Source organism: Sinocyclocheilus grahami, unplaced genomic scaffold (genome assembly GCF_001515645.1).
Source record: "Sinocyclocheilus grahami isolate Dianchi unplaced genomic scaffold, SAMN03320097.WGS_v1.1 scaffold1336.1, whole genome shotgun sequence".
In the NCBI taxonomy this organism is placed as follows: Eukaryota; Metazoa; Chordata; class Actinopteri; order Cypriniformes; family Cyprinidae; genus Sinocyclocheilus; species Sinocyclocheilus grahami.
The window spans coordinates 204,846-232,825 of NW_015506515.1; the positions used below are offsets into that span (position 1 = coordinate 204,846).

The 27,980-nt window shown below is 36.6% G+C and overlaps 1 protein-coding gene across 1 annotated transcript in view; it reads left to right on the forward strand.

The window, feature by feature from the left end:
* Positions 1-27,980, forward strand: part of LOC107569343 (glutamate receptor ionotropic, kainate 2-like) — a gene marked incomplete at its 3' end in the record, with an annotated part of 118,514 nt that overhangs the window by 63,881 nt on the left and 26,653 nt on the right. The window contains exons 6-7 of the mRNA XM_016255418.1: positions 3,759-3,812; positions 4,375-4,548. Coding sequence (XP_016110904.1) covers positions 3,759-3,812; positions 4,375-4,548 — 228 coding nt within the window. The remainder of the gene's footprint in view (positions 1-3,758; positions 3,813-4,374; positions 4,549-27,980) is intronic.

A 27,980-nucleotide genomic window follows, 5' to 3' on the forward strand; every position in this document is an offset into this window, starting at 1 on the left:
GCAAGCGCTGCCCCCGGAGGAGGCAGACCCAGTCCTAGCTTTGCTCTGTCCCGTCTGAGCCATAAGGTGCTACGTAGACCAGACACAAAGCTTCAGGACCTCAGACCAGCTCTTTGTCTGTCACGGAGGCTGGCAGAAGGGGAATGCCGTCTCAAACAGAGGATGGCCCACTGGATAGTGGATGCCATCACCCTGGCTTATCAGGCACAGGGTGTGCCCTGCCCGTTCAGGTTGCAAGCTCACTCAACTAGAAGCGTTGCATCCTCCTGGGCGCTGGCTCGTGGCGTCTCGCTGGCAGATATCTGTAGAGCTGCGGGCTGGGCGACCCCTAACATGTTCGCTAGATTCTACAGCCTTCGTGTGGAGCCGGTATCCTCCTGTGTTCTCACCTCAAACAGGTAGAAGCACTGAGTGGCCCCGCCTTCGGCTCGGCTTGTTAAAACTGCTCCCTGTTGAGCTCCTCTGTCCCCTCGGCAGCCAGACGTGGCGGAGGGTCCGGCGCCAGGCCCTCTCTCGATGAATCCGTAAGATCCGATAGAGGGCTGGGTTCCATATGTAGAGACCTAAGTGGATCCCATATGTGTAAAGTCCACGGTATTCCCCGGCAGACTTCTGCCACTCCAAGAGGGTTACAATCACCTCCAATCTTCCATATGCATTAAATTCACGTGTTACTTGACATTTTTTTAATTATTAGTGAAACGTGCTAGCCTTTTCTCCGTGAAAAACATTTAAAAATAAATCCTTTCTTTTTTTTCTTTTTAATTTTTTTCAGTGTTGTGTATAATGCAATCTAATCTTAATGGGAAACACTGATCAAATAAGGATTGCCAAACAATGGATAAGGATATGCACTGCTAGAGTTCTGTGAATAGTCTTGCAAAGAGAAAACTGATATTTCAATGTGTGACTTAACTGCAAGAATTTTCGCCCAATTACAGGAATAATCAAATATTAAAGTGGGTATTATTCAGCTAGAGATTGGCTCACAGACCTCGTTAATCAGTTTCAGACCACTGAAGTGATAATGAAGATACTCATTATTAGTGGCAGTGGATATATGCTTCTATAATGGGCAGCTCTCAGAAGGTTTGTGTGATATCCACATTGGAAACTTTTGGCTTTGTGAAGTCGTCCACACTTTTGAACTTTGCAAAATCTGCTCAGGCTACAGAGACATTATTTCCCAACCATATGTTTCACACAAGACTGAATTTAATAATTAATTTCACTTTGGGGCTGATGATGGCAATGATAACTGGGTCTAGCAAGGATGTAATAGTTAAGATATTTTGATCTATCAGATTAGTTATTATTATTAATTTTATTTATTTTTTATTTTATTTATAAAAAAAATTATGATAGTCCAGGCTTATTGTGTATACCAAAAACAATTATACTACACTTATGACAATTTGTAGACAGAATATCAGAAGGAAATATTGCTGCTGTACATTTAAGTCTTCTATATAAATGCACACATTATTTCATGGACTGTGGGTTTGCTGTTGCGTCTAATATAATTTGAACTGCTCTGTCCTTACAATAACAGCCTCTTTGCACTGTCAGCATTACACTTTTACAAAATACACTGTGATGAAATGTGCCACTCAAACTGTTAAGCTCAGACTGAAATGACCAGGGACTTGTTCTGTTACCATTATAAAATATACTACAGTCACTTTATTTTCAAACTTTAGGATGCGTGTGTCTGTCCCAAAAAAAGGTTACAAACAGCAGGGTAAAAACAATATTACAGTAAATAAATACTACTAATAAAATGCAAGCAACATTTTATATTGCATAGCTGGGATAGCTAAATAAATAGGCTTCTCAAGTTTTAAAATAGGAGAAACCCCTTTTCATATCTTTTGTTACTGATGTCAAAGGAGAAATATGACTAATTCTAACACTGGCCATATAGCATTTTTTATGTTAAAAGGACTAAAAGTTTACAAAAGTTTAGGTACACTTTGCAGAATCTACAAAATGTTAGTTATTTTTTATCAAAATAAGAGGGATCATACAAAGTTCATGTTACTGTTTATTTAGTACTGACCTGAAACAGATAGTTCACATAAAATATGTTTACATATAGTCCACAAGATAAAATAATAGTTGAATTTATAAAAATGACCCCATTCAAAAGTTTACACACACACACTTGATTCTTAATACTGTGTTGTAACCTGAATTATCCACAGCTGTGTTTTTTGTTTAGTGATAGTTGTTCATGAGTCCCTTGTTTGTCCTGAACAGTTACACTGCCTGCTGTTCTTCAGAAAAAATCTTCAGGTTCCACAAATTCTTTGGTTTTCCAGCATTTTTTTGTGTATTTGAACCCTTTCCAGCAATGACTGTATGATTTTTAAATCCATCTTTTCACACTGAGGAAAACTGAGGGACTCATATGCAACTATTACAGGTTCAAACGCTCACTGATGCTCCAGAAGAGAAAAAAAAACATGCATTAAGAGCCGGGGGTGAAAACTTTTGAACAGAATGAAGATGTGTACATTTTTCTTATTTTGCCTAAATATCTTTTTTTTTTTTCATTTAGTACTACCCTTCAGAAGCTACAGAAGATACTTACATGTTTCCCAGAAGACAAAATAAGTTAAATGTACCCTGATCTTCAAATTAACTTTCACCACCCGGCTCTTAATGCATGTTTTTTCCTTCTGGACCATCAGTGAGCATTTGAACCTTCTGTAATAGTTGCTTATGAGTTCAGATCAGTACTAAATAAACAATAACATGCATTTTGTATGATCCCTCTTATTTTGGTAAAATAATTAACATTTTGCAGATTCTGATTCAAAAACTTTTGACTTCAACTGTAGGCAGCCTATATTATTTCCTCAAGTACCACAAGTCCAAGGACTCAAAACAGTATGCTACAGTGTATTTCTTTTCCACAAGAGGAAGCTTGACTTTCATTAAATTTGTATGTACTTGTATGATAAGCATTTTTAGAGCTGTGTTGGGTTGACACAGCCAGAAACATCAGACTTGACTTCCTCCATATTTTACCCTTAGTGAGTCAGTTATATGCTAACTGGAATAATAGTGTATTTTTCTTCTGGTGTTTAGGAATAGTATTATCCATCATAATACCTCTATATTACTTCTCTATGCCTACAATTTTCATGATATGACCACCTTAAGAAAGTTCAGCGCTATAATGATCTAAATGGAGTCCGTTTTAATTCATGTGGACTTCCTAAAAAAAAAAAAAAAAGTTTTTAGAAGTCAATGTATTGTTTCTTTTATTTATTTCTTTTATGTCAGTGCTTCACTGATTAATGTAACGTCTTTCATTGTCTCAAACATTGATATTGATGTGTGCAGTTCATTGGATTATTTTGCATGTTGTGCAATCACACTAAAATATTTTATAATAATATAACACAATAATATATAAAATACATACACGTTTTTTTTTTAAACCAGATTGGTTTATTTAGAGGTAGAGCACAGGCTTTTTGCATGGATGTCACTCTGTATTGTATTTATGGGCATTGGAGAGAGCTCAGGGTGTTTCAGGGGTTTAAGGGAAGAGCTTCAAATGATTTCAGTTCTCAGTCCTTCAGCATATAAAATTATTACAAGCCGCAGAACATCATATAAACAAGAAATGCCATTATTTTCGCCTGCCTATCCTTCGATTCAGTAATAAATTGCACATTTTCAGAGAATAGCGTTACTGCTCCCTTGTCTCAAAATGGTTTCGTTCATGGTTCTCAATATTTTTTCAGGCTCTTGCCATGGGAATGATGACGGAGTATTACCACTACATTTTTACTACCCTGGTAAGTTATGCATGAGTCTTTATATTATAAATCACATTCAAAACCACAGTGATATTCATAAAATCATTTGGATTTCAGGCTATTATATTCCCTAAGTAGGAACATAGAAGCTTCTTTTTTTTTTCAAGTGCTGTTTCCTATTTTCACCACTGATGTGTTTTACTCTGAGAGATGCCAAGAAAACATTCTATTATTATTTTAAAATGACTTTTTTCCCTATCCCATTTGCAGGCCTAAGTTACATAAAACTGTTCTGCAAGTTATTGTGATGCATTTATATTTAATTCAATACACAAATCATTTATACAAAAGTTTTATCTAATAAAAAATTGACTTTTTTCCCCTATATTTTTGTGTCAGTAGAAAAACTGTCAAATAAAGGAAATAACATATATTGTATTTATTTGCTTCATGGCTGGTAAATTTATGACATCTTATGACATCAAGGAAGCTGACTAGATTTTAGACTAAAGCTTATATATAACACACATTACTTTTGCAGTTTTAGTTTTTTTTTTTTAATCATATTTCAGTAAATTTATAAACTTTTCACATATTTTAGGATCTCTTTGCATTGGATGTGGAGCCCTATCGCTACAGCGGGGTCAACATGACCGGATTCCGGATCCTAAACACAGAGAACAGCCAGGTGTCCTCCATCATTGAAAAGTGGTCCATGGAGCGTCTGCAGGCGCCTCCTAAACCAGACTCTGGCCTGCTGGATGGTTTCATGACAGTAAGCCGCTTTTACACATGCCATCATGTGGCAACCATACACTGTTTTAAAACTGGGTAACACTTTATTTTGATAGTTCACTGTCTGGCCTGCTGGATGGTTTCATGACAGTAAGACGCTTTTACAGCATGTTCTCTAGAAAATATTTAGGCCAATGATTTTCAGCTGGCTTTGGTTCAGGACTCAGATTTTACATGCCATCATGTGGCAACCATACACGTTTCAAAATTAATACTTTATTTTGACATTCTCCTAACTTTAAGTAACATTTCAACTAGTTATTAGAGTATTAGTTGACTCTCTGCTTGATATCTGCTAACACTTAACACTTTTGATGGTCCCCCAACAGACATTCTACTGACTATAAGTAACTTTGCAAGTACATGACAACTTATTCTACTAACCCTAGCCCTAGTGCATTTATACCTGGCTATAAACCTGCCCTACTAACAGTCTACTAATACTCTTAATACAGAGTTAGTTGATATGTAGTTGCAAAGTTACTTATAGTTAGTAGAACGTCTAAAGTGGACTATCAAAAATGTTGTTTCTCATACAAATTAACAAAAACAAATTAAAAAGTAACATCAAATATTTTAATACATATACAGTATATAATAATTCAACAAACAGCACATGGTCAACACACACCATATTTATCCTTGTTGCAATCGAACTTGCGTTTGATGTGGTTCGTGTTATTTATTCCAATCAAACGTCTAAAGTGGACTATCAAAAATGTTGTTTCTCATACAAATTAACAAAAACAAATTAAAAAGTAACATCAAATATTTTAATACATATACAGTATATAATAATTCAACAAACAGCACATGGTCAACACACACCATATTTATCCTTGTTGCAATCGAACTTGCGTTTGATGTGGTTCGTGTTATTTATTCCAAGTAGATTTGGTTCATAGTTTTCAAGGGTGAGGTCATGTCACGCAGCCTGTCTATGCTGGCATCTGTTTAACATGGCTTGACCATGTGACAGATGAATTTGTGCCAAAATACCATTGAGTTTGACTGCAAACTATTCATGATTACATGGTTAGTTGGATTTTAGTATTTGTCTTTTCAATGAATCAGGACAGTGCTCGGACAGATTTTGGTGTTAACTGTTTTAAGTCTCTTGCCTGTTATTTACAATAGTTATAAGTCATCAGAAAATACAGTCAAGGTGATAACAGTAGAGTTTGTTTTTAATTGATGCTGCGGGAAGTTGTTTGCTCTGTCTGTGTATAGCACTATTCCCCAGAGAACTCGAACCCACAACCTGCAGGGTATGCTGCGATCTGAAGCGTGTGTGATAAACAGGGACTCTACTGTAGTGATCTAAAAACTGTCTGATATCAACATACTGGCAGTATCCCAGTTCTTCCTCAACAGTGGCTCTCCTATCCGGGAAAAGGGCCAACATATGAACTCACTAGAGGCTGGGTGAGACTGAAACAGAGGAAAGATGAGAGCTCACATGCCAAAACGATCTAACCTGCCAAAATAACTCTCATGGGACACAACACAATGACACTTCATTGGACTCTTTCCTTCACGTCCTGTTTAGAGAGAAATTTACCCAGTAAAGACTTAGATTCTGTCATGATTTACTCACGCTCATGTCATTCCGAACCTGTATGTCTTCTTTGGTCTGTGGAACACAATAGGAGATATTTAGCAGAATGCAGGGGGACCGTGGGTGCTTAAACTCGTGCCTTTTAATCACTTTTATACATTTATGGTCAGTAAAAAGGCTCTTAAATAATAATAACATTGGTTGGGCTCATCTTGGAGCTCATCACAAGTCTGCTGCCGGCTTGACTTCCCAGTCATCTGGCAGTTTACAATATTGTGTCGTTTTGTTCTGGTATGGAAATACAGTAATATTTTGTATTTGTTCAGGTCTTTAAAATGTCTTAAAGGGATACTTAATCCAAAAAAACGAACGCTCTGTTATCATTTACTCATTCTCAACTCATTCCAAACCCGTAAGACTTTAAAGACACAAATGAAGATACAGTATTGTTAATATTTTGATATCAGCGATTTTAGATTAAGCTGCCCATAAATATGGGGGATTCTCAGTTTTTGTGGGTCTTAAAAAGCCTCAATTTGCCCTTCTACAAATTAAGACCTAAAAAGGTCTTAAATTAGAGAAGAAAGTCATAAATTCTTAAAATATTGAAATTAAATGTTGCATGCACTGCAAAAAGTAACTATTCCCCTCAGTATTTTTGTCTTGTTTTCTAATACAAATATCTGAACTTCCTTAAATCAAGATACATTTACGTGAGACAAAAAATGAAGTAAAAAGAATGAGTTTATGCTTAAAACAACAAATACATGTCAAAATATATGTCAATGATGTATATTCAAAGGGAAAGTTTTTTACTTAGAATTTTTCTAAGACCATTAGCATATATTTGCCCTCGGTTTAATAAAATAAATTTTTCAGAAATACTTTTTTTTATCTTTTGACATTTTGCTTCTCAAGCAAATCCATCTTGATTTAAGAATCTTTAGGCATTTGCATTGGAAAACAAGACAATAATAGTGAGGAAAACTTTTTTTTGTGAAATGAAATTAAAATGAAAAGTAATGTTACATAAAAGTAGACCTAATGACTCAGCTGTGTTATATTCCATGTCTCTTAAATTAGTCGTTGACGTCAAACCCGACATAACCTGAGATGATGTGACATAGTTGAATTCAATGTATTCATTGTACGTCTGTAGAAGAACAATTTGGAATATAGTTCACAAGTTGTATGGAACTTTTATATTGCATTTTTGGAGCTTAACAGTGTGAATTTTCCAAAACATCTCTTTGTTCAAAACATCTCGTGGCAGAACTAAAATCATTCAGCTTTGGAACAGCATGAGGGTGAGCAATCCTTGAATAATTTGAAGAAAGAATCCAGTAGAGAGTGAACTATATCCAAACACTCATGGCAGTGGATATAGACAGCTGAAGGGAGGCCAGCTGGAAGGTAAATTTCCCCTTTCTAACCCAGTCGATTAAAAGACTCAAAGCCTTTAATTAGCTGACTCAGCCTGTCTTACAGTACAGCTCACACAGTAACTCATCAGTCTATCTTCACTCATCGGCTCAGAAAAAGGACAAACTCTCGCTATTCAAGACTGTCTATCCACATGTCAATCCCTTTCAGCTATAACATTGACAGCCATGATTATTTAGAAACCATAATGGTTCAGGTTTTCCTGAGAGCTGCATTTGAAGGCAGGCGTTAATTAATCAGCCAAATGGCAATCAGTCAGAGGCTAATGCATATTGACACTTTGAAAAGTTTCTGTAAATGTTTGATTAGCAGTTTCACTGGTTCGCTATATTTATGGTTCTTTTAAAGCTTTATATTGAACCACTGAAACATATTGAGCTGAGATTGTAACAAATACTTAGTGAGAAAAACAGAGTTGTGGCCATTATAATTGGTTCTTTTTACATTGTCAATATTTATTTATTTATTTTTAGCATTTGTTCAAAGCAAAAAAATGTATTTAATATTTTTGCTTTAGATAACACAACCACAGTCAGTTCACTGACTATTGCATATTGATGAAGAAAATTGCATACAATACTGGCAAGCACTTGAGAAAATTGCAAGCTCCACTGTAACACAACTTCCAAGACTCAAAATGTCAGATTAATATTAGGAGTGCCTGTGATAAAGAAAGTGAGAAAGATTTAGGATTTTCCAAACTTATACAGATTCATCCAATTAATAAATAAATTAATAATAAAATAACTGCTTACCCAACTACTACTACTACTACTACTACTAATAAAAAATAAAAATAAATAATAAATAAATAAATAATTGAATGATTTTAAATCTCTTGATGAACAACAATTCTACAAGCTTTATTTATTTAAATGTTTTTAATGGAAAGTTTAGCAACACTGTTGTATTATTGTTTTCTGATAGGGCTGGTGAAATTCGTTCATGGTTAGAGGAATATCAAATTCCACATATTTTCTCTTTGGACAATAATTAATCTTCATACGGTGAAAGGCTGCCCTAAGTCACGGTTTAACATGGATAATGAAAATGACCTAACAAGGTCCTCAGACTTATTAGCATAATTTCCTTCGGTGCTAATTGCTTTAACTTCTGTCTGATTTAACTTCTGGAGGGAGCTCATCTACAGGACAACTCATCATTGAGCAGAAAAAAACGCCCATTCATGGCTGCAGCGCCAGTGTCCATGGGGGTTTATTTAAGGAGACAGAGCAGAAAAAGTGTCCAGATGAAAGGGTCTTTACTGGGACACCAACAGGGATGGGAACGGCACTTTAGAAATGTTACCAGTAAAATTAATGGTTCAGGTTTTCCTGAGAGCTGCATTTGAAGGCAGGCGTTAATTAATCAGCCAAATGGCAATCAGTCAGAGGCTAATGCATATTGACACTTTGAAAAGTTTCTGTAAATGTTTGATTAGCAGTTTCACTGGTTCGCTATATTTATGGTTCTTTTAAAGCTTTATATTGAACCACTAAAACATATTGAGCTGAGATTGTAACAAATACTTAGTGAGAAAAACAGAGTTGTGGCCATTATAATTGGTTCTTTTAACATTGTCAATATTTATTTATTTATTTTTAGCATTTGTTCAAAGCAAAAAAATGTATTTAATATTTTTGCTTTAGATAACACAACCACAGTCAGTTCACTGACTATTGCATATTGATGAAGAAAATTGCATACAATACTGGCAAGCACTTGAGAAAATTGCAAGCTCCACTGTAACACAACTTCCAAGACTCAAAATGTCAGATTAATATTAGGAGTGCCTGTGATAAAGAAAGTGAGAAAGATTTAGGATTTTCCAAACTTAGACAGATTCATCCAATTAATAAATTAATTAATAATAAAATAACTGCTTACCCAACTACTACTACTACTACTACTACTAATAAAAAATAAAAATAAATAATAAATAAATAAATAATTGAATGATTTTAAATCTCTTGATGAACAACAATTCTACAAGCTTTATTTATTTAAATGTTTTTAATGGAAAGTTTAGCAACACTGTTGTATTATTGTTTTCTGATAGGGCTGGTGAAATTCGTTCATGGTTAGAGGAATATCAAATTCCACATATTTTCTCTTTGGACAATAATTAATCTTCATACGGTGAAAGGCTGCCCTAAGTCACGGTTTAACATGGATAATGAAAATGACCTAACAAGGTCCTCAGACTTATTAGCATAATTTCCTTCGGTGCTAATTGCTTTAGTTTCTGTCTGATTTACTTGGAAAGAGCTCATCTACAGGACAACTCATCATTGAGCAGAAATACACCCATTCATGGCTGCAGCGTCAATGTCCTTGTGGGTTTATCTAAGGAGACAGAAAAGAAAAAGTGTCTAGATAAAAAGGTATTTACTGGGACAGTAAATGTTACCAGTTATAAAAATGTTGCCAGTAAAATGGTACTGTTTTACTATTGCTACTGTACAGTGCCCGAGAAGTGCAAAACAAATCACAATTCTGAAAACAAAATAACAAATTACAAACGCAAATGCAAGTCTAAAATTCAAAATAACAATTCAGAAAACACAACAACAATTCAGAAAACATTATAACAAGTCTGAAAACACAACGACAAATTAGAAAACAAAATAACAAGTCAGAAAACACAACGAGAAATCCGAAAACAAATTAACAAGTCACAAAACAACGTCAAATCAGACAAACCGGAAGAGGTAGGTATAGTTTGAGACAGTGCCATTGGTTTGGGATTACTCACCGCTGACTGGACGAGACATCTGTCAATCAACGTATACAGGAAGAACCAGCCGAAGAACAGCAGAGTCGTGGTAGAAAGTTCGGAGATGGTATTAAAGTAGCTCAGTTTAAATGTATTGTATGAATTGCCCTTACTATGGAATAAAAAATACGGAGTGTCTATTTACACAGTGCAAATAGCCTGCCTTGTTGGAAGTAATTCCGCTCTCCAACGTGTGATTGGGCAAGTCAACACTTTAAAAGCAGCTATACATAATCAGCTCCAGTGGCGCAGATGGTTAAGTGCGTCGTCAGCTTTTGCCAAACTTTTTTTTCTCCCTTTTCAAATCTCGTATCACATCGTAAAGGCATTTATTTTCAATAAAAATTAAGGAAATAATCAAAAAGTTGAAAATAAAGTATCGGGTAGAGTTAGGGTAGGTGTAGGGAGGGCTTTATTGTACCAATAAGGTGGCATCCATTTAATAATTAAAATGATAATTTACACTCAATACGTTATTATTGCATACTGTTTTATAATGTACTACAATACTGAAGTGCAGATAATTGCCACTATTTGCAACAAGTAGTATATATAGAAATCCTGCTATTTTAACATAGTGTAAATAGGTATTTGCACTTAGTGTAAATAGCATATTGCTAAAAATACTGCTATTTTCACTTAGTGTAAATAGAATCCATTGCTAATACGAGATTTGAAAAGGGAGGAAAAAAAAGTTTGGCAAAAGTTGGATCGAACACAGGTCGATCGCGTCAAATATTGCTGACAACACAAGCTTATCCATCTGTGCCACTGGAGCTGATTTTTTACAGCCACTTTTATAGTGTTGACTATCCCAATCACACGTTGCATGGCGGAATTACTGTACATAGCCTCTGCCAACAAGGCGGGCTATTTGCACTAAGTGTAAATAGACACTCCGTATTTTTTATTCCATAGTAAGGGCAATTCATACAATATATTTAAACTGAGCTACTTTAATACCATCTCCAAACTTTTTACCACGACTCTGCTGTTCTTCTGCTGGTTCTTCCTGTATACGTTGATTGACAGATGTCTCGTCCAGTCAGCGGTGAGTAATCCCAAACCAGTGGCGCTGTCTCAAACTATACCTACCTCTTCCGGTTTGTCTGATTTGTCATTGTGTTTTCTGACTTGTTAATCTGTTTTCAGATTTGTCATTGTGTTTTCTGAATTGTTGTTGTGTTTTCTGAATTGTTATTTTGTTTTTTAGACTTGCGATTTGTTTTGCACTTCTCGGCCACCGTACTACTGTCTTAACATGAGCAATCATGGTGATGTTTCCATACAATTAAATTTTTTTTTTTTTTTTTACTTTTAGCAATGATTTGGCAATTGTATCAATAGTTTGACAACGAGAGTGCGAGCATGATGTGATTGTTACCTATGTTCCTGAAGCAAGATCAGACATGAAATGCTCTGAAGCCTTGGAGAGCTTCTTGGAAAAAGTTACCCACAAGATCACAGTTCATTTTCAGAGAAAGTGACGTATGGAAGTGAGTAGTGTCTTTGATTTGTTTTGCACTTCTCTGCCACCGTACTACTGTCTTAACATGAGCAATCATGGTGATGTTTGCATACAATTAAATTTTTTATTTTTTTTTACTTTTAGCAATGATTTGGCAATTGTATCAATAGTTTGACAACGAGAGTGTGAGCATGATGTGATTGTTACGTATGTTCCTGAAGCAAGATCAGACATGAAATGCTCTGAAGCCTTGGAGAGCTTCTTGGAAAAAGTTACCCACAAGATCACAGTTCATTTTCAGAGAAAGTGACGTATGGAAGTGAGTAGTGTCTTTGAAAGTACCTGTACAGAGTACTGACTCTATTTTGGTGTTTGCACATTAGAATCAAAGCATCAATAGTTTCTACTTAGGATATGTTTTACTGGTATTGATACCGACTACTGTTCACTAAATTTTGGTGTCTTAGATCACTAGAATTATGAGCAATCAAGTCAAAATTGTAAATATTCTTAATGGAGCAAGAGATGTCTAAATAAATAAATAAATTAGTGCTGTCAAAATAAGGGTGTTACCACAGGCAATTACTTTTTCCAGTTTAACAGCGTTAAAAATATTTAACGTAGTTAAAGGTGCAATAGGCGTTTGTCTTCAGAAACATTTTTTGTTAAGCTGGTTGAAAGTCTCTCACATCCCGATAGCAAGCATTAAGTTAAGTGGTCTAAATGTATTTATCTCTATTTATATATTCTGTGGAAGGCGTAGGACTAATAAATGTTTGTCCAATCAAAACGCTCGATCCGAGCGTTTTAATTGGCTTTCCTACCTGCCTGTCAACGTATGTATTAACATACCTCTGTGCACCCTGGTCGCGCAGACAGGATACATCATCAGCGCATTCACGCACGCTGTGCAGACAGAACGAGAATGGCAGACAAACATCAACAACCCAATCTTCCTTCCTGGTATTGTAGTAATTTTAAAGTTTTCTCACCGGTGAATGACACATGATGTAGGCAGCACAGCGGTTCCCAATTCCAGTCCTTGCGCATGTATTTTGCATGTCTCGCTTAGTTAACACACCCGATTCAGATAACCAGCTCGTTAGAAGAGAGCTATGTGCATGAACTGTGTTCCGATCTATATGATAACACCGTGTTTATTGCTCCCTACTCCCTGAGCAGGGGAAATCCATTGAAATTTACTTAACTTCGTTAAGTAACTATTGTAGTAATGTTGTCTCTGGTATTCTGGACCTCTTTAAGGTGTCCTTGTTAAACATGTTACATGTACTTACTATTATAATAACAATAAAGTATGCATAATTACATGCAAGTAACCCTAAGCCAAACCATAATCCTAACCCTAACCATATAGTAATTATGTACATGTAGTTAATTAATATTACTCAGTACTTAAATATACAGTATTATTACACTGCAACAAGGACACCTTAAAAATAAAGTGTAACTGAAAATTGTTTTAAGTTCACTTAGTAGTAGAATTTGTTATTTTTTTCAAGTGTAATAAATGTTAAAATTGATAGCTTTCAATTATACTGTAATGTTGAATGGCTATAGTCAATGGTTAAATATTGAAAAAAAGAGACATCAATAGTATTGTTATCAGTGATACTCACCGTCAGTCATAAACAAATATGTCATTAAACAAATCTTAAAAAAATATTTAGCCTTTATGTTGTTTCTACACTAATTTGAAGATTGAATGTGAAATTATTGCAATATAAAAGTATATTTAAAAACGTTATTGTTAGCTGGGATTAATTGTAATTAACTTCAGAATAAAATATGTGCGATTAATTAGTTATATTTTTAATCGATTGCCAACACTAAAATAAATTGATAGATAGATAGATAGATAGATAGTATAGTGGGGCATTGATTTTTAAGTGTGCGGTGGCACAAAATATAAACATGTCCCCATTTAAGTAGCTTCTCGGGCATGGGTAAATTATGTTTGTCTGTATCTGATGGATCTGTTGTTATTGTCTTGCGAGAGATCTTCTTGATGGGCAGCTCTCAGCAGGGATTAAATGTTCTCGAAGGGGACAGGTGATACTGATAGCCCCACCAGCGCGTCTCTATTGAAAACCTACCGTTCCGCAAATAGCCCATAAAGCATGAATATCAACCTCCGAATCTTTCATTACAGCCATTAAACTTTCCTCAAGTCCTTTTTGCTTAACAAATGGGCTCCTTGAGGAGCTGCCAGCTTTCTCTGATCCCATTAGCCCCTCCATTCCAAGGTCATCACAGTATTGCCTAGAAAGAATCCCTGTTTAATGGCAATCCCTATACCCAAAGGGCTTTAACACATTTAGGTTTTCTGGAATAATCCAAGAGCCCCAGAGAGAAATGACTGAGCTCACTAGCCAGAAATGATTGAAATGACTCCATAATGTGTGGGTGCATGTGACGAGCATGTGATGTTGCATTTGGCTTGGAAATTTCTTCACTTTTCTGTGAGATGAGAATGCCTCTCTAAAGCTCTGGCATTTGAGAAAAAACCCACCCTAGCTGCCTCCTCCTCCAAATGAAGCCCCTTTAAGCCATGGCCGACTGCCTCCTCCACGGATAAGTGTGGTTGGTTGGTTTTGGTTTGGATCGAGGCGCTGAGATTTGGCTCTGACCTGGACCACATGCTGTTGGAGGTATTTGCACTGCGGTTAGGTTGACGTGAGGAGGATCTGACATGAGCATTTCAGCTCAGCCCGAAATACTGAGCCAGCTTTTGTGCACCTGAACCATGCAGGAATCTCCAATCTTTCTGTCTGTGAAGGTTTTCCGTAAAGCAAGTGCCCCCCCCCCCCCGCCCCCCCCGCGCCCCGCCCCCCCCCCCCCCACCCTGTCCACGTATAAAAAAAAAAAAGTGGGCTCCCCCAAAGTCTACGGTATAGTTCGAACACTGGGTGTAACCACGGTGTCCTGGCCAAATTGCCCCCCTGGCCTTTGTCAATCATGGCCCCCTAATAATCCCCAACCACTTGATTGGCTCTATGACTCTCCTCTCCACCTGTAGCTGGTGTGTGGTGAAGACATTTTTCCCACTCTCACTTGTGATTCCCACTTTCAAATGGATGTATTCTAAAATGGCAGCAGTTTATTGCTCAGTTTCAAATCACTGAGCTGCTTTGCCTTCTACTGTTTACACAGGCAGCTGTCTAACCAAAATGTAACCTCATAAGTGATTGAGTTTTTAATTAGGCAGCAAAGAAGACTTGACTTACAATTGATTCCCATTGAGTTTGATGTTATCATGTTGTTAAGCTAATACCATGGTACTCTAATAAGCATAAAACATACTTACATTATTACATCTATTTATATTTACATTAGAATGTTGGGTGAAATAATCAATTTTAATTTATTTGATCTATTGTGAATTTTATAGTAAGTAAAGAATAATTGATGATGGGCCATTGCAATATTGAAAAATCATGCATGCCTGATGTGGTAATGCACCTTGTTTGTGCATTATTTTTCAGTAATTTAAATGACGGGAGTGGATTATTCTGATTATACAACAGTTCAGACATTGTACAGATGTTTTATTTCAAGACATGTGTCAGGTGTTTGTCCTTAAAATACTCTTTTGTGTCAGACTCATTTCTTACGCATCTCATTCCAAGCCTCTGCTGCTAATTCCAAAACACCATTTTAGAGCTAGTAATGGAGCTTGAGCCATTGATATGAGGCAATGCCATTTAGCTTTTTAGTTGCGAACTATATTACTGAAAAAGTCAATCACTGACAGCACTGACAAAAAGATTCTGAGTGCAGTGCATGTGTGTCTGTTCTGTATGTGTGTGAGTGCAAAGAGAGAGAGAGCAGGAGAAAAAAAGCACACTTTGCATAGACAATAAAAGGTAATTTAGTTGGGAAAACAGGGTAATTGTCTTTTTTATCTTATTGTTGGCCATATTTGTTTTTTGGGTTTGGTTCTTTTGCTGCTGTAGGCTGTAATGACCTTTAAAACAACTGAAATAATTTGGCACAGTTATTTGGAGCAGTAAAGCAGATGTCAGGCCTGGAACTAGTTCATACATGTCACTGTGAGTTTCCTGGAAAATAATTGCACACCTTAGAATGTTCGTCAGCCAATCAGAATCAAGCATTCAACAGCACCTTAGTACGAATGAACACTTTTATTTCTTGATTAAGCTTTTAATGTATTATGCGCATTTAAACTGACAGCTATATAGATAGCGGTTGACCCAGACATTGCGATAATTTCGAATTTACTATAATGCAATCACAATCAGCTGGTTTCCCCGCTCGTTTTGCCTCTTCCTTTTGTGCAGATTTTATTGTATTTTTTCTGTCCTGGTGCAACATCAGAAGTGCACAGCTTAGAGGGAATAGTGCCCACCACTTTATGAAATGTACACTGAAGGGATGCATCTAATAAAGACGAAGCATCTCCAGTCGGATAGGAATTTGCATTTAGTTTGTGTGTGCGTTATTGTGAGAGCCAATCCGCTGCTGCAATGTGTTACCTGTAAGTTTTTTTGGCAAGAAGTTGTTGCTGATGTTATCAGTGTCTGTCCCGCACACAGCTCACATGCTCCACTTTTGCTTAGTATTGCTATTTTTGGTGGCTTGTGTCACCATTACCATTGCCTGTGATGCCTTAAAATGCTGTCTAAGTAGGCAGCTCACTTGTTTTTGGAACAGGGCTCATGTTTGTGCTGGCGGTTTTACATTTAACCCACTCACAATTGCATCGAAACTGCTCATTTTTTAATTGCAGAACACAGCGAGAACAACAAAAAATGACATGAAAAATGTGTCTCGGTTTGGTTCCGCCGGATTGCAATTATGTTTTGTTTTTTTGATTGGGGTGTTGTGCTGTGGAGTAGAAAAGTGCCGTCACATGGAGGCTGATCCGACACACGAGGCTAGATTAATGACTCCTGGCCCTGCAGTGTAACCATCAGGTATCCAGTAAGACAAGTGTCTCTGGAGGCAGGTAACACCACAGACAGGAGTCACCATGTTGATTTTGGGAAGCTGAAACAGTGCCATTCCGATCCTCTCCTCTATACTCCCTTCTTTCCCTGAGGAATTCTTGTGGTTGCATCCTCTTCCTCCTGGGAGACACAATGTGTTGCTTCTCATTTCCCCAAATCATATCTCCTCTCTAAGCACCACAACAAAAAAACATCCCTTTGTCCTTCCCTGAAGTGGAGAGCATTGGGTCTGTTTCCTTTTCCCATTTCTTTCTTGTCTGTTAGGGTGTTTTCCATTCAAAATACTAAAATAGCACTGGCCATTCGAATGCTTCTAGGAGTTTAAGAATATCAGGGTGTTACAAGTAGAGTGATGAAGTTTCCCAGTTACTGAGAGAAGGGTTGTGCTGTCGATAGTGCTCTGGTTTGGGCTTTGCCTCAGTCAGCACCTAAAGCCATCATTAGATCTGTGGCTTTGACTGCTGGTCGACTCACTCCGCTCGTTCTCTGCATGTTTAACTGTCATTGTCATGAGCTGTGCCAGCTCAGCAGCTGACGCTACAGGGCACCTCTGGGCCTGAGTTCATGAACAGACCAGCAGAGAGGAACGCAGTATTAGCACTGACCTAGAACCTCCCTCTGGGACTATCATCTTTATAGACAGATACCAGAACAGAATCCTTTGAGTAGAACTCTTGAAACAGTTTTGTTTTGCCATCTGGCAATTTGAAAGAGCATTTGAATTTGAAAAACACATTTGCATTTCAAATAAGGCAAGCATCACTGTTAATATGAATCCAGGCTCATTGGAAAAATGTGCCTGTGGCGACATTTCTGCAAAATTATATTACTGTACGTTGCTTCTTGCAGATTTCGCAACATATTAAAAATGAAACGTCCAGTGAGTGATGCTAAAAGCGCATTCAGTTTTATCTGAACAGATAATGTGGAAGTGGCTACGTTTTATTAAATAGTTTTTTGCACATTTTGAGGCATTTCAGAAATGAAACATCATATGAGTGGTGTTAAAAGGTTAATGCTCTATCGCATTTGAAAATAACGTACTCTAAACTAAACCTAACTGATTGTGTTAACAAAAGCAAATGTGAGACAAAAACACATTTGCTGAAGGATCCATGTCACTTTTACTTGTTTCTACAAGTCTTTGAGCTGTTTTCCCTTACAAAAAAGAAGTATACTTTAAGTTTATTAAGTATACTTAAGTAAAGTTAATGTATATTTTTAAGTATACTTTATGTAGCAAGTATACAAATATCAGTGTACAAATATTAGTATACTATTTCAATACTTCTTGGGACTAAATCGGCCCACTTTCTAGTATATAAAAGTATACTTTTAAGTATACTTTAAGTATTACAGTAGTGAACTTTGAGTCTATCTATGTTTCTATGCATCTATGTTTTTCGTTTATACTGCAACTATACTAAAAGTGAACATATAGGTATACCAATAGTTTACTAATTAAATACTTGTAGCATTTTTATTACAGTTTGAAGTATAGTCTCAGTAAACTACTAGTTTAGTAGTTTTATACTGCAAGTGTACTCGTAGGTTTTCTTTAAGTGAACTTTACATCATACTTTGTATGCTAATATGTCCCTATTTAGGTATTAATTTGTATATATTTTGTTATATGAATATCTGAACATACAAAACATCAAAAAGAAAGAACAAGGCATCTGCTTGTAAACAAAAACATTGTATTCTAGCTTCATGCATTCATTTTTTATAAACACTTGAATGTGGGAAAGTTTCATAAATAAATAAATAAAAAATAAATAAATAAACAACATTTTGAACAAAAAGCTGAAAAAAGGATTCAGAATGATAATCAACATGTAGATGGAGTCGATCAACACCCCAAAGCTTGACAATCATTATTACCTCTTCATGGGTCAACATTTTATATCATAACGTTACACAGTTTTGATGCTATTTTATGTCTGATGATCATGTTAGATTACATGTGGAAGCATCTGTTGTTTCGGTTTCTTCTTCGCTTGTGTTTTGAAAATTCTTTACAGAAGATGTTTAATAGCGCCCCCTACTGTATAACGATGAAAACATGGATTCTCAGAGCTCAAGTATAGCTCAAATACATTTAGACTTTTTCTAAGTATAAGTCAATTATACTTACTGTAAATGTCATTTTAAGTGTATTTCGGAGAAGTGCATAAAGCACATTTCTGAGAAGTACATTAAAAGTAGACTGAAAGTATACAGTACTTTCCTATTTTTTGTTTAAAAGAAGTATAGCCTACTAATAGCACATTTGAGTAAACTTCTTTTTTCGTAAGGGTTATCATGTCGTGTGGTTTACGTAACTTGTACCCAAGCACTCCGCATCTCAAGTTCAATGCTCTACCGGGTGAGTTAACAAGCAAGTTTACTATGCCAAAAAAAGCCATATATATGGAGCTGGTTATGTGATGCAAACATCAAAATGCAATAGTTAGAATGGTTTCTTCTCTTGAACGTTGTTACTGACAGCTCAGGTACTGATTGTGTTTTGTATGAAGGTTTAATTTGAGTTCAAAAATAATTTTGTGTGACTTGACCAGCTATAATGTAAGTGATAATAGTTAATTTACCTCAGTTCTTAATAACGTAAAGAAAGCCAGAATATTCAAATTCTAATGTAAACAAACTGATGTTTAATTTTTATCAGTTATTATATACTCATCCATTTCATTGCAGAGAGGGAGAGCCCGCCCACACATTCTTCTAATTGGCAGTGATTTGTGATTGATTTTCTCACATCTTGCAGATATGTTGTGTGTCTGTTGTAGACAGACCAATTACTTGTTGAACGCATAATGTCTGATTAGGACACAGTGTTATAAACATAGCAGTCGTGCATGGAAATGCTACAACAACCACCCAGAACACTCAACTTGCAGTGCCCTAGAAACTACTCAAACCATCTTAGCAACTACCCAACACTTTCCTAGCCACCATCCAGGACACCCTAGCAACCATGGCTTTTTAATCGACTCTCTGTATTTGTCTGACTACTGTATCTTCTGTTATTTAAGACTCCATTTATAAGACTCCATGTTAGACCATTTAAAACCATGTCCATTTATGTGAATCACAAAGGAGCTCTGTTTAATTGGTGAGGCCATTCTTTCCAAGTCGTAGAAACTCACGTATGGCTCCCAGAAGAGTTTGGGCATGCATGCATTGGTTTAGGGTCACTTAGATATGGCTCTGACCTGTCATATCCTCGCAGAAGGCAGGAAGGTTCACTAGTTGGATAAAAAAAATTCTTACAGAAAACTGCCATGAATTATAGGCATATGTCTGTAGGGTGATGTGACCAAAATCGCATCTCATACATATTCACTATAACAATATATAATGTAGTTATTTTGATTGCACTGCATGCTCTTCACTGCATAGATTAAATATATGCATACTCTTATTTAAAGCTACAACGATTATAGAATCAAGAACAGTGAACAGAGAGTGATGTTCTCTTTTTCTATTGTTTTTTTGAATAACATTAGGGACAGCAGTAGGCTTATTACTTCATGACCTTCAAGACACCAAATATAGACTTTGATATGCCAATTTCCAATATGGGAACTTCAAATATCAAGTGATGTTTTTAAAACTAGTTTGTGTTCTAAACACATTGTCATTGTATGTATTGTTATTGCCCTTTCTTTGACCCCTCATCGCTCAGAGCGGAGCAGAATAGATTAAATATTAAACGCATGCACTCAAACACTAGTCTGGTGTCACTCTTGCCCACTGGGTTTTATATTGTCTTCGTTTTTTTCACTTAAAAAGATAAATAACTTAACGTAATATGTGTAAACTGACACATATTACTAGCATTGCTGTAGTACACAGAACCATTTTCAAAACACAAAACAGCAAGAAGTGTTGAAATGTGATTATAGGATGAGCTATAAACACAATACTGATTTTCTATATTTATATCAGCTCAAGTAGTTTTTTTTTTCTCAAAGTATGTTTCAAAGAGTGCCACGTACACTTTTATCACCATCAGATGAAACATTTCATCACAAATGAGCAAAAAAATACAGACATGATCCACTTTATGTGCTTGAAGAGACTGATAGGACTTGTCATCTGAGATTGTTTCTCATAGACAATGATGGAAAATCTGAAAAAAAATCTAATAAAAAAAAATCAGTAACCGTCTTAGTAAACACCCAGAACGGTCTAGAAACTGCCTGACAACCATTTACAGCACTCTAACATTGTGTAAATTGTGAGATGTAATGATACAACCATCCAGTGGTCACTGTTGTGTGTTGACTGTCATTGTACTGCATGTAGACTTCAGTTCCACAGATTAACCATTTATGACACTTGCAGGAGTAATGGCAGCATGCACAGGTTGCATTTTTTCCATTGGAAGGCCATGAATTGCTACAAAAACAAAAGATAATTATTGGATTGCATCTCAGTCTCAAATGCACTGCAAATATGCATGAATACAAACACTCTCATAAATATGAAACCTTTTCTGAGAAGTTCATTTTAAAGTGAAGTGCAATACAAAAACTTGTTTAAACTTCCGTGAAATAATTTCTTCAGTCTTCAGAGCTGGAGGGGATCTCTTCTGCCATCTCAAAAATAGATCTGCTGGATTACATATTTAGAGTTGTTGTTATCTTTTTCTTTTCTTGTATTGCATTTTTGTATATTTTAATCGTTTTACAAAATAGTTGTTTGGATTGTAATACAATAATGTTTAAGCAATTAGATTGTCCAAGCAAAATGTTAAAAATCATTAACTATCCAATACATTTATTTGGGAATAAAGTAAAGTGGAATTAATAAATAAAACAACAACGTGTACAATATTAAAAATGGATGAATTGCAGTTCAAAAGAAACGTTGCTTGGTTTTAAAAAACTATAATGAAAGCAACAACTTATGATTCACCTCAGATGTAGAAAATAACTTCTAGGAAGCAAGAATGCTCAAACTGTGAACTTTATGTGAACACACACGTGTATTCCATGGTAAAAATTGTGTCGGTCACTGAGTGTTTATTTTGAATAATGTTAAAATGGTTTCATTTTTATTAATTTGAATACATACGGTAACACTTTACTTGAAGGGGTGTGCATAAGACTGACATGGCACCTTCATAATCATGACATGACACATGTCATGAATATGAAGGAGGTTTTATGCATGTTTATGATAACTGTCATTAAGTGTCATTCGCTCAGTTATGTCATTTTTAATGCAAATTTGACATTATTTGACCTAACCCTAACCCTACCCCTACCCTTATCCCTAACCATAGCCCATAACAAAGACATCTCAAACAATCTCATATTTGCAGTAAAAATTACATAACTGAGCGAATGACACTTAATGACAGGTGTCATAAACATGCATACAAAACCTTCATATTCATGACATGTGTCATGTCATGATTATGTAGGTGTCATGTCATGATTATGAAGGTGTCATGTCAGTCTTATGCACACCCCTTCAAGTAAAGTGTAACCATACATACTTCTCCATTTTGTTTTGACACAGACTGTACTTGCATATTTATTGCAGCTGAAATACAACGTGCATTCCAGTTTTTACAAGACCGCACGATTTTTAAAATGTGTTTCAGTCCAAAATGTCAGATTAGATTTCAAGCAAATGTGTCCTTTTTCAGACCGTGATGTGACTGTAACATCTTACACAAAGCACCGTAGTGTCTACTGCATATGTTTGAATGTGTAATTACAGTAATGTCTCTGATGTTTATGTTGTTTTATGTCATAATGTACACGAGACACACTTTTCAGTTTTCTATCCTCTCTTTCCAGAATGATTCTCGTATGCCTCTTGGCTTACATAATCAATATAGATACGACCAATATCGGTCTGGACAGTCAGTATGGTATATGAAAAACAAAATTAAATTAAATATCAATAATGCAATATTGATATTGCACTAGCAGTTAATTATATTTGATTAGATGTTGATTATATTGCATTAGGCATTACCTTTAAGGATGTTGTCTCTGCTGCCTCTTTCACCACTTAGCTCATTGATGGAGTCTATAGCTCATACGTCTTAGGGGTGTTAACAATTAGCATATTAACTAAATACAGTATTAATATAGAAAAATTAAATTCAAATAAAATATATTGAAGATCACTGATTCATACAGTCATACATGTATACAATATGCAAAACCGGTAGTTATGTATAACGAGACAAATGCATATACAGTCAAATCTCCTCCAGTTTATCTGTGATCACAGGGCTTCATTAAACAATATCCATTAGGGCATTTAGTCCAAAAGTGTGAATATTTGGAGAAATATTAACATATTTACAGATTTACTTTAATACGGAATATTTCATTTTTCATCATGCGATACATTTTATTTCTATTGATTTTCTACTAAATTATACATCATTCATATTATGTGATCATATTGCGGCTTCTCTTAGATGACAAGCTTCCACAATATGTCCCTCTTAAAATTAAACAAAATTTAAATTAAGATAACAAATTATGATAGTATATGGTTTACATATTTTTAGGGATGCATGACATTGGATTTTTGCTGATATCCGATATGCTGATATTTTTTTTAACTAATTTTGGCTGATAGCAGATGCCGATACCTATATATTTCTCTTTGATTGGAGTCTCTCTCCTGTGCAGAAATTATAATCAAATGCTTTTTTTTTCATTTTGGTTAGTTTTTAAACAAGAACTTATTTGTTAGAATAATAATAATAATAATAATAAAACAATAATGAAGTTATTTTATAAAGATAGTACATTGAAGCTTTGAAAATAACTATAAATAAACTATATATCAATCGCTGCATTTTTTTCAGATAGATGTAAGATGTAAATAGCAGTAATAACCTTAACATTTCATTTTAAGATTTAACATTTGTAGATGGTCTAAAGCAAAAAAAAAATTAAAAATTCTGTAAATCTTTTAGAGCTCATAATTTGTTTAAAAAATATAACATATTACACATTAATGAATAAATGAGTATATATAAAATAATTAAATTTTCAAGTGTCATGTTTGTGATTTTTTTTTTATTCATGTAAGCTATAGATTCTGACCTTTAAATCAAAACACACTCATGATTTTATGACATCAATTACTGCTTTATTTAATCAGAAACACAGTCTAAATGTTATTTGTGCATTTTACTTTTAATTTAATTAGAAGTAGGCCAACAGCGCCCCCTACAGATTAAAACTCCTTACCAAACGGGCGTTAGGAAACCGGTGTCTGGAAAGTCTCCAATCCCTATCCGGAACCCATCTGCCGGCCGTTCCACAGTCAAGCCTGCCAGCCGCGGCTCTTTCAAGCCCGCCGGCCACTCCGATGTCAAGCCCGCCGGCTGCGGCTCACACAAGCCCAACGGCCGTTCAGCTCTCAAGCCTGCCAGCCGCTCCGATGTCAAGCCCACCGGCTGTGGCTCACACAAGCCCGCAGGCCGTTCAGCACCCAAGCGTGCCGGCCGTGCCGATGTCAAGCCCACCGGCCGCCGTAACCAAGGGAGGAGGATGAGGAGGAAAAGACGGTTCACATCCCTCATCCCAGCCCCAGAGCTCGCTCCAGTGTGGGCTCCAGTTCCCGAGTATAGCCCACGGAGGGCTCGTGTTCCCAAGTATAGCCCAAGGAGGGCTCGTGTTCCCCGAGTTTAGCCCAAGGAGGGCTTCGGTCTTTGATTTTAGCCCAGTGAGGGCTCCTGTCCCCGAGCTTAGCCCAGTGAGGGCTCCTGTCCCAGAGTTTAATCCAGAGAAGGCTCCAGTCCCCGAGTTTAGCCCAGAGAAGGCTCCAATCCCGAGTGTAGCACAGAAAGGGCTCTAGTTCCTATGTCCAGCCCAATGAGAGCTCCAGTCCCCAAGTCAAGCCCAGGGAGGGCCACTGTTCTCGAGTTAAGCCTACGGAGGGCCTCGAAAGACGATATTCTGGGGGGGGGGGGGGGGGGGGGGGGCCGCCCCCGACCTGGTGAGGCCGTCCCCGAACTCTCTGCTCCGCCATGGCTTCCTAGTCTGCCTGTTCCGCCATGGCCTCCTGATCTGTCGGCTCTGCCATGGCACCCTGAACTGCCTGCCCTGCCATGGCTTCTTGTTCTGCCTGTTCCGCCATGGCTTCCTATTCTGCCTGTTCCGCCATGGCTTCCTGGTCTGCCTGCTCCGCCATGGCGCACCGAACTACCTGCTCCGCCATGGCTTCTTAGTCTGCCTGTTCCGCCATGGCTCCCAGAACTGCCCGTCCGGCCATGGCCCCCTGAGCTCCCTGATCCGCCCTGGAGGCCTCCCGTGTCTCCGTCCTGTACCAGCCTCCAGGGCAAGACTTATCGGTAGAATTTTTCATATCGGGCCGATACCGATATTTATATTTAAAGCCATTATCGGCCGATTCCGATATCGGTCCGACAATATCGTGCATCCCTACATATCGTGTACATATTTTAGGAAATATTTTAGGAAATTAGATTAGATTTGAGGAAATATTGTACATTTAGATGATGACTTCGCATTTCTAATTTAATATTGAGATTTAGTAGGCTACTATAGTGTCTGCAAGGGATTTTTCTAGTATATATTTTCTGACCAGGGAAGCTTGACACACGGGAATTGCATAATTTTGAAAAAAAGAAGCTGACAGTATGACAATTAAAACTGCAAAATTGCCTTGAGCGATTACTAAACAAACTGCAAAAAGTATTTGAAATGTGAAAAAAAATTCAGCATTTGTGTTACTCACCAGATTTTATGAATTCTAACAATGCTTGTTCATGAGAATGTGATATGGCTTAGTGCGATTTTCAAAATGCAAAGTCTGCAATTTAATAATGAACACTTACACTATTGGTCAAAAGTTTGGAATCATTACGATTTTCTAATGTTTTTTAACGTTACTTACCAAGGCTGTATTTGTTGTTTAATCAAAAAACACTAATGTTGTGAAATATTATTACATTTATAATAACCAGTGTTTTCCATATATAAGCTGTACCTGGTAAAATGTGACCCGCCCAGGAAGATACATTTTGAATTCCACTTTACAAATTTACGTATTTTCTGACCTCGATTGGATGTAAATTGCGTTAATCTGATGCACGCGACTACTCTAAATCCAATGCAGCAAAGTAATTTAAAATATCAACCAGTATAGATACATTATAAGATATGAACTGATTTCTATTTGAATAGATTTTAAAATGTAATTTATTGTTGTGATGCAAAGCTAAATCTTCAGCAGCCATCTGCTGCGCGTGATCGCGTCAAGGATCAGACAAATATACACGTGCATCTTGAAAAGCGAATGTTTTGGAAAGTGCTATGCCACGTTTTTGTGTCATCTAGTGATTTAGATGAAAATAATATCAAAGTCGCCTTTTACCCCCAGGGTGCCTTTAGCCCAGGGGCAGTTCAAGGGGGGGCAGGGGAGGCCAGTGCCTCCCTGTCAACAAGCTTGCCCTGAAAATATATATAAAGAAAAACATCACCAGTTGCTAAATTCAAATCTGCATTCGCTGGCTGGCACAGAGCCAGAGACACGCACGTTTTTAAAGCACTGCGCATTATAACCAATCCCATATGATTATGTTGAGCTTATGAATGCAAGGACCAATCAGAGGCGTTCAGATGAGTCACCACTTAAAACACTGTTTCGTCACCGCGTGCTGGCCGACTGAATACTCTGTCTAATTCTCGTATGTATGAATGTAAGTAATATATTAATTTCACAGTGTGAACAGCTTTAGAGATTATTATGGGAGTTTTTGAAAGTGCTTTAACTCGCTGGACTGAAGTGAAAATGTTCCTTGATAATGTAAACGTTCTTTGCTCTCTGTTTGTACAATGAAAGTGTTATAGGCTAATTAGTAACTTACAATGTTTTTATTAAATTCACATTAAATACAAAGTCAGTCGTATAAAATTTTTTTTTTTATGACACCCATATCTGGTACTTACGTAAAAAGACGGATTTTTATGCAAAGTTACTACAAAGTTAGGCTACTTGGCCCATCGCCCATTATAGATCAACTAACAATCTATAAAGGTGCAAAATGCATTTACTTACACATATTTGAGTAAGAAAAACATATTATACAAAAAATAAATAAGTAATAAAATCCCTGCTGAAAAAAACAATAGACACCATTACAAAATTTCAAATGGTTTTACTGGTTATAATGGGACTTATACTGGTTTTACTGGAAACTGTAATGGACCCTGTTGGTCTCTACTGGTAATTGGTTGCCTTCTATTGGTGGCTTGTTGAAACCAATAAATCCTAATGGAATATGTCCCAAAACACACTACAGAAAGCTAGTTTTAAAGGATTTAATGGTTAAAGGTTCATGGTTTGTAATGCTATTTGTTGTGGAAACCATTAAAATGTTCTGTGATTTTTTTATTGTTGGTTTGTTTTTTTCAGCAGACATAAGCCTATATCAGTTATACAGTGGTATTGTGGCTGCTGTGTGTCACATGACAAGCATGAGAGCCAACACACCCCCCCCCCCTTCACTCGTGCCCCCCCAAAAATGATGCTCCTGACACTACAATACTAAACTATTTGTCAAATAAATGAAACATGATGAAACATTCATTTTAGTTACAATTTGTATAGATTACTTCTAGAGATTGCAGTGATACATGACGGTGAAAAATGACAATGAATAATACTTAAAGTAGGTTAAGATGAATTTTAAAAGTGTGCCCCCTAAAAGCACAAGTGGCCCCTGTCTGTTACTGTGGTCTAGAGTCATCCCTGCTTTAGCCCCGTTGTACCCTATATTTCTTCTTTTTTAAATAACTTCAATCTATCTTCTGTCACAAAATCCTTCAGAAATCATTCTAATATGTGGCATTGCATTATTTCTGTCTGTGTGCTGTCCTCACATAGTTGTAAAGAATATCTCAATTTATTCCTTCCTTATCTCATCACTCATATGATTGGAACACAACCCAGTCTTTGGAGAATCCTATAAATACAAGGTTAAAACGTTCCCAGAGCAACATTTTTGATTGGTTCGGACTGTATGTATTATTATTCCTATATATATCTGCATGCGTAATCAGCTGGGCTTTAGGTTGATTTGCAGTGCGCTGTTCCCGGCTGTGAATGAGGTAATTAATATGCGGCTGTAAGGAGGTGATGTGTGACCCTGTGCTGGTGTGTGAGC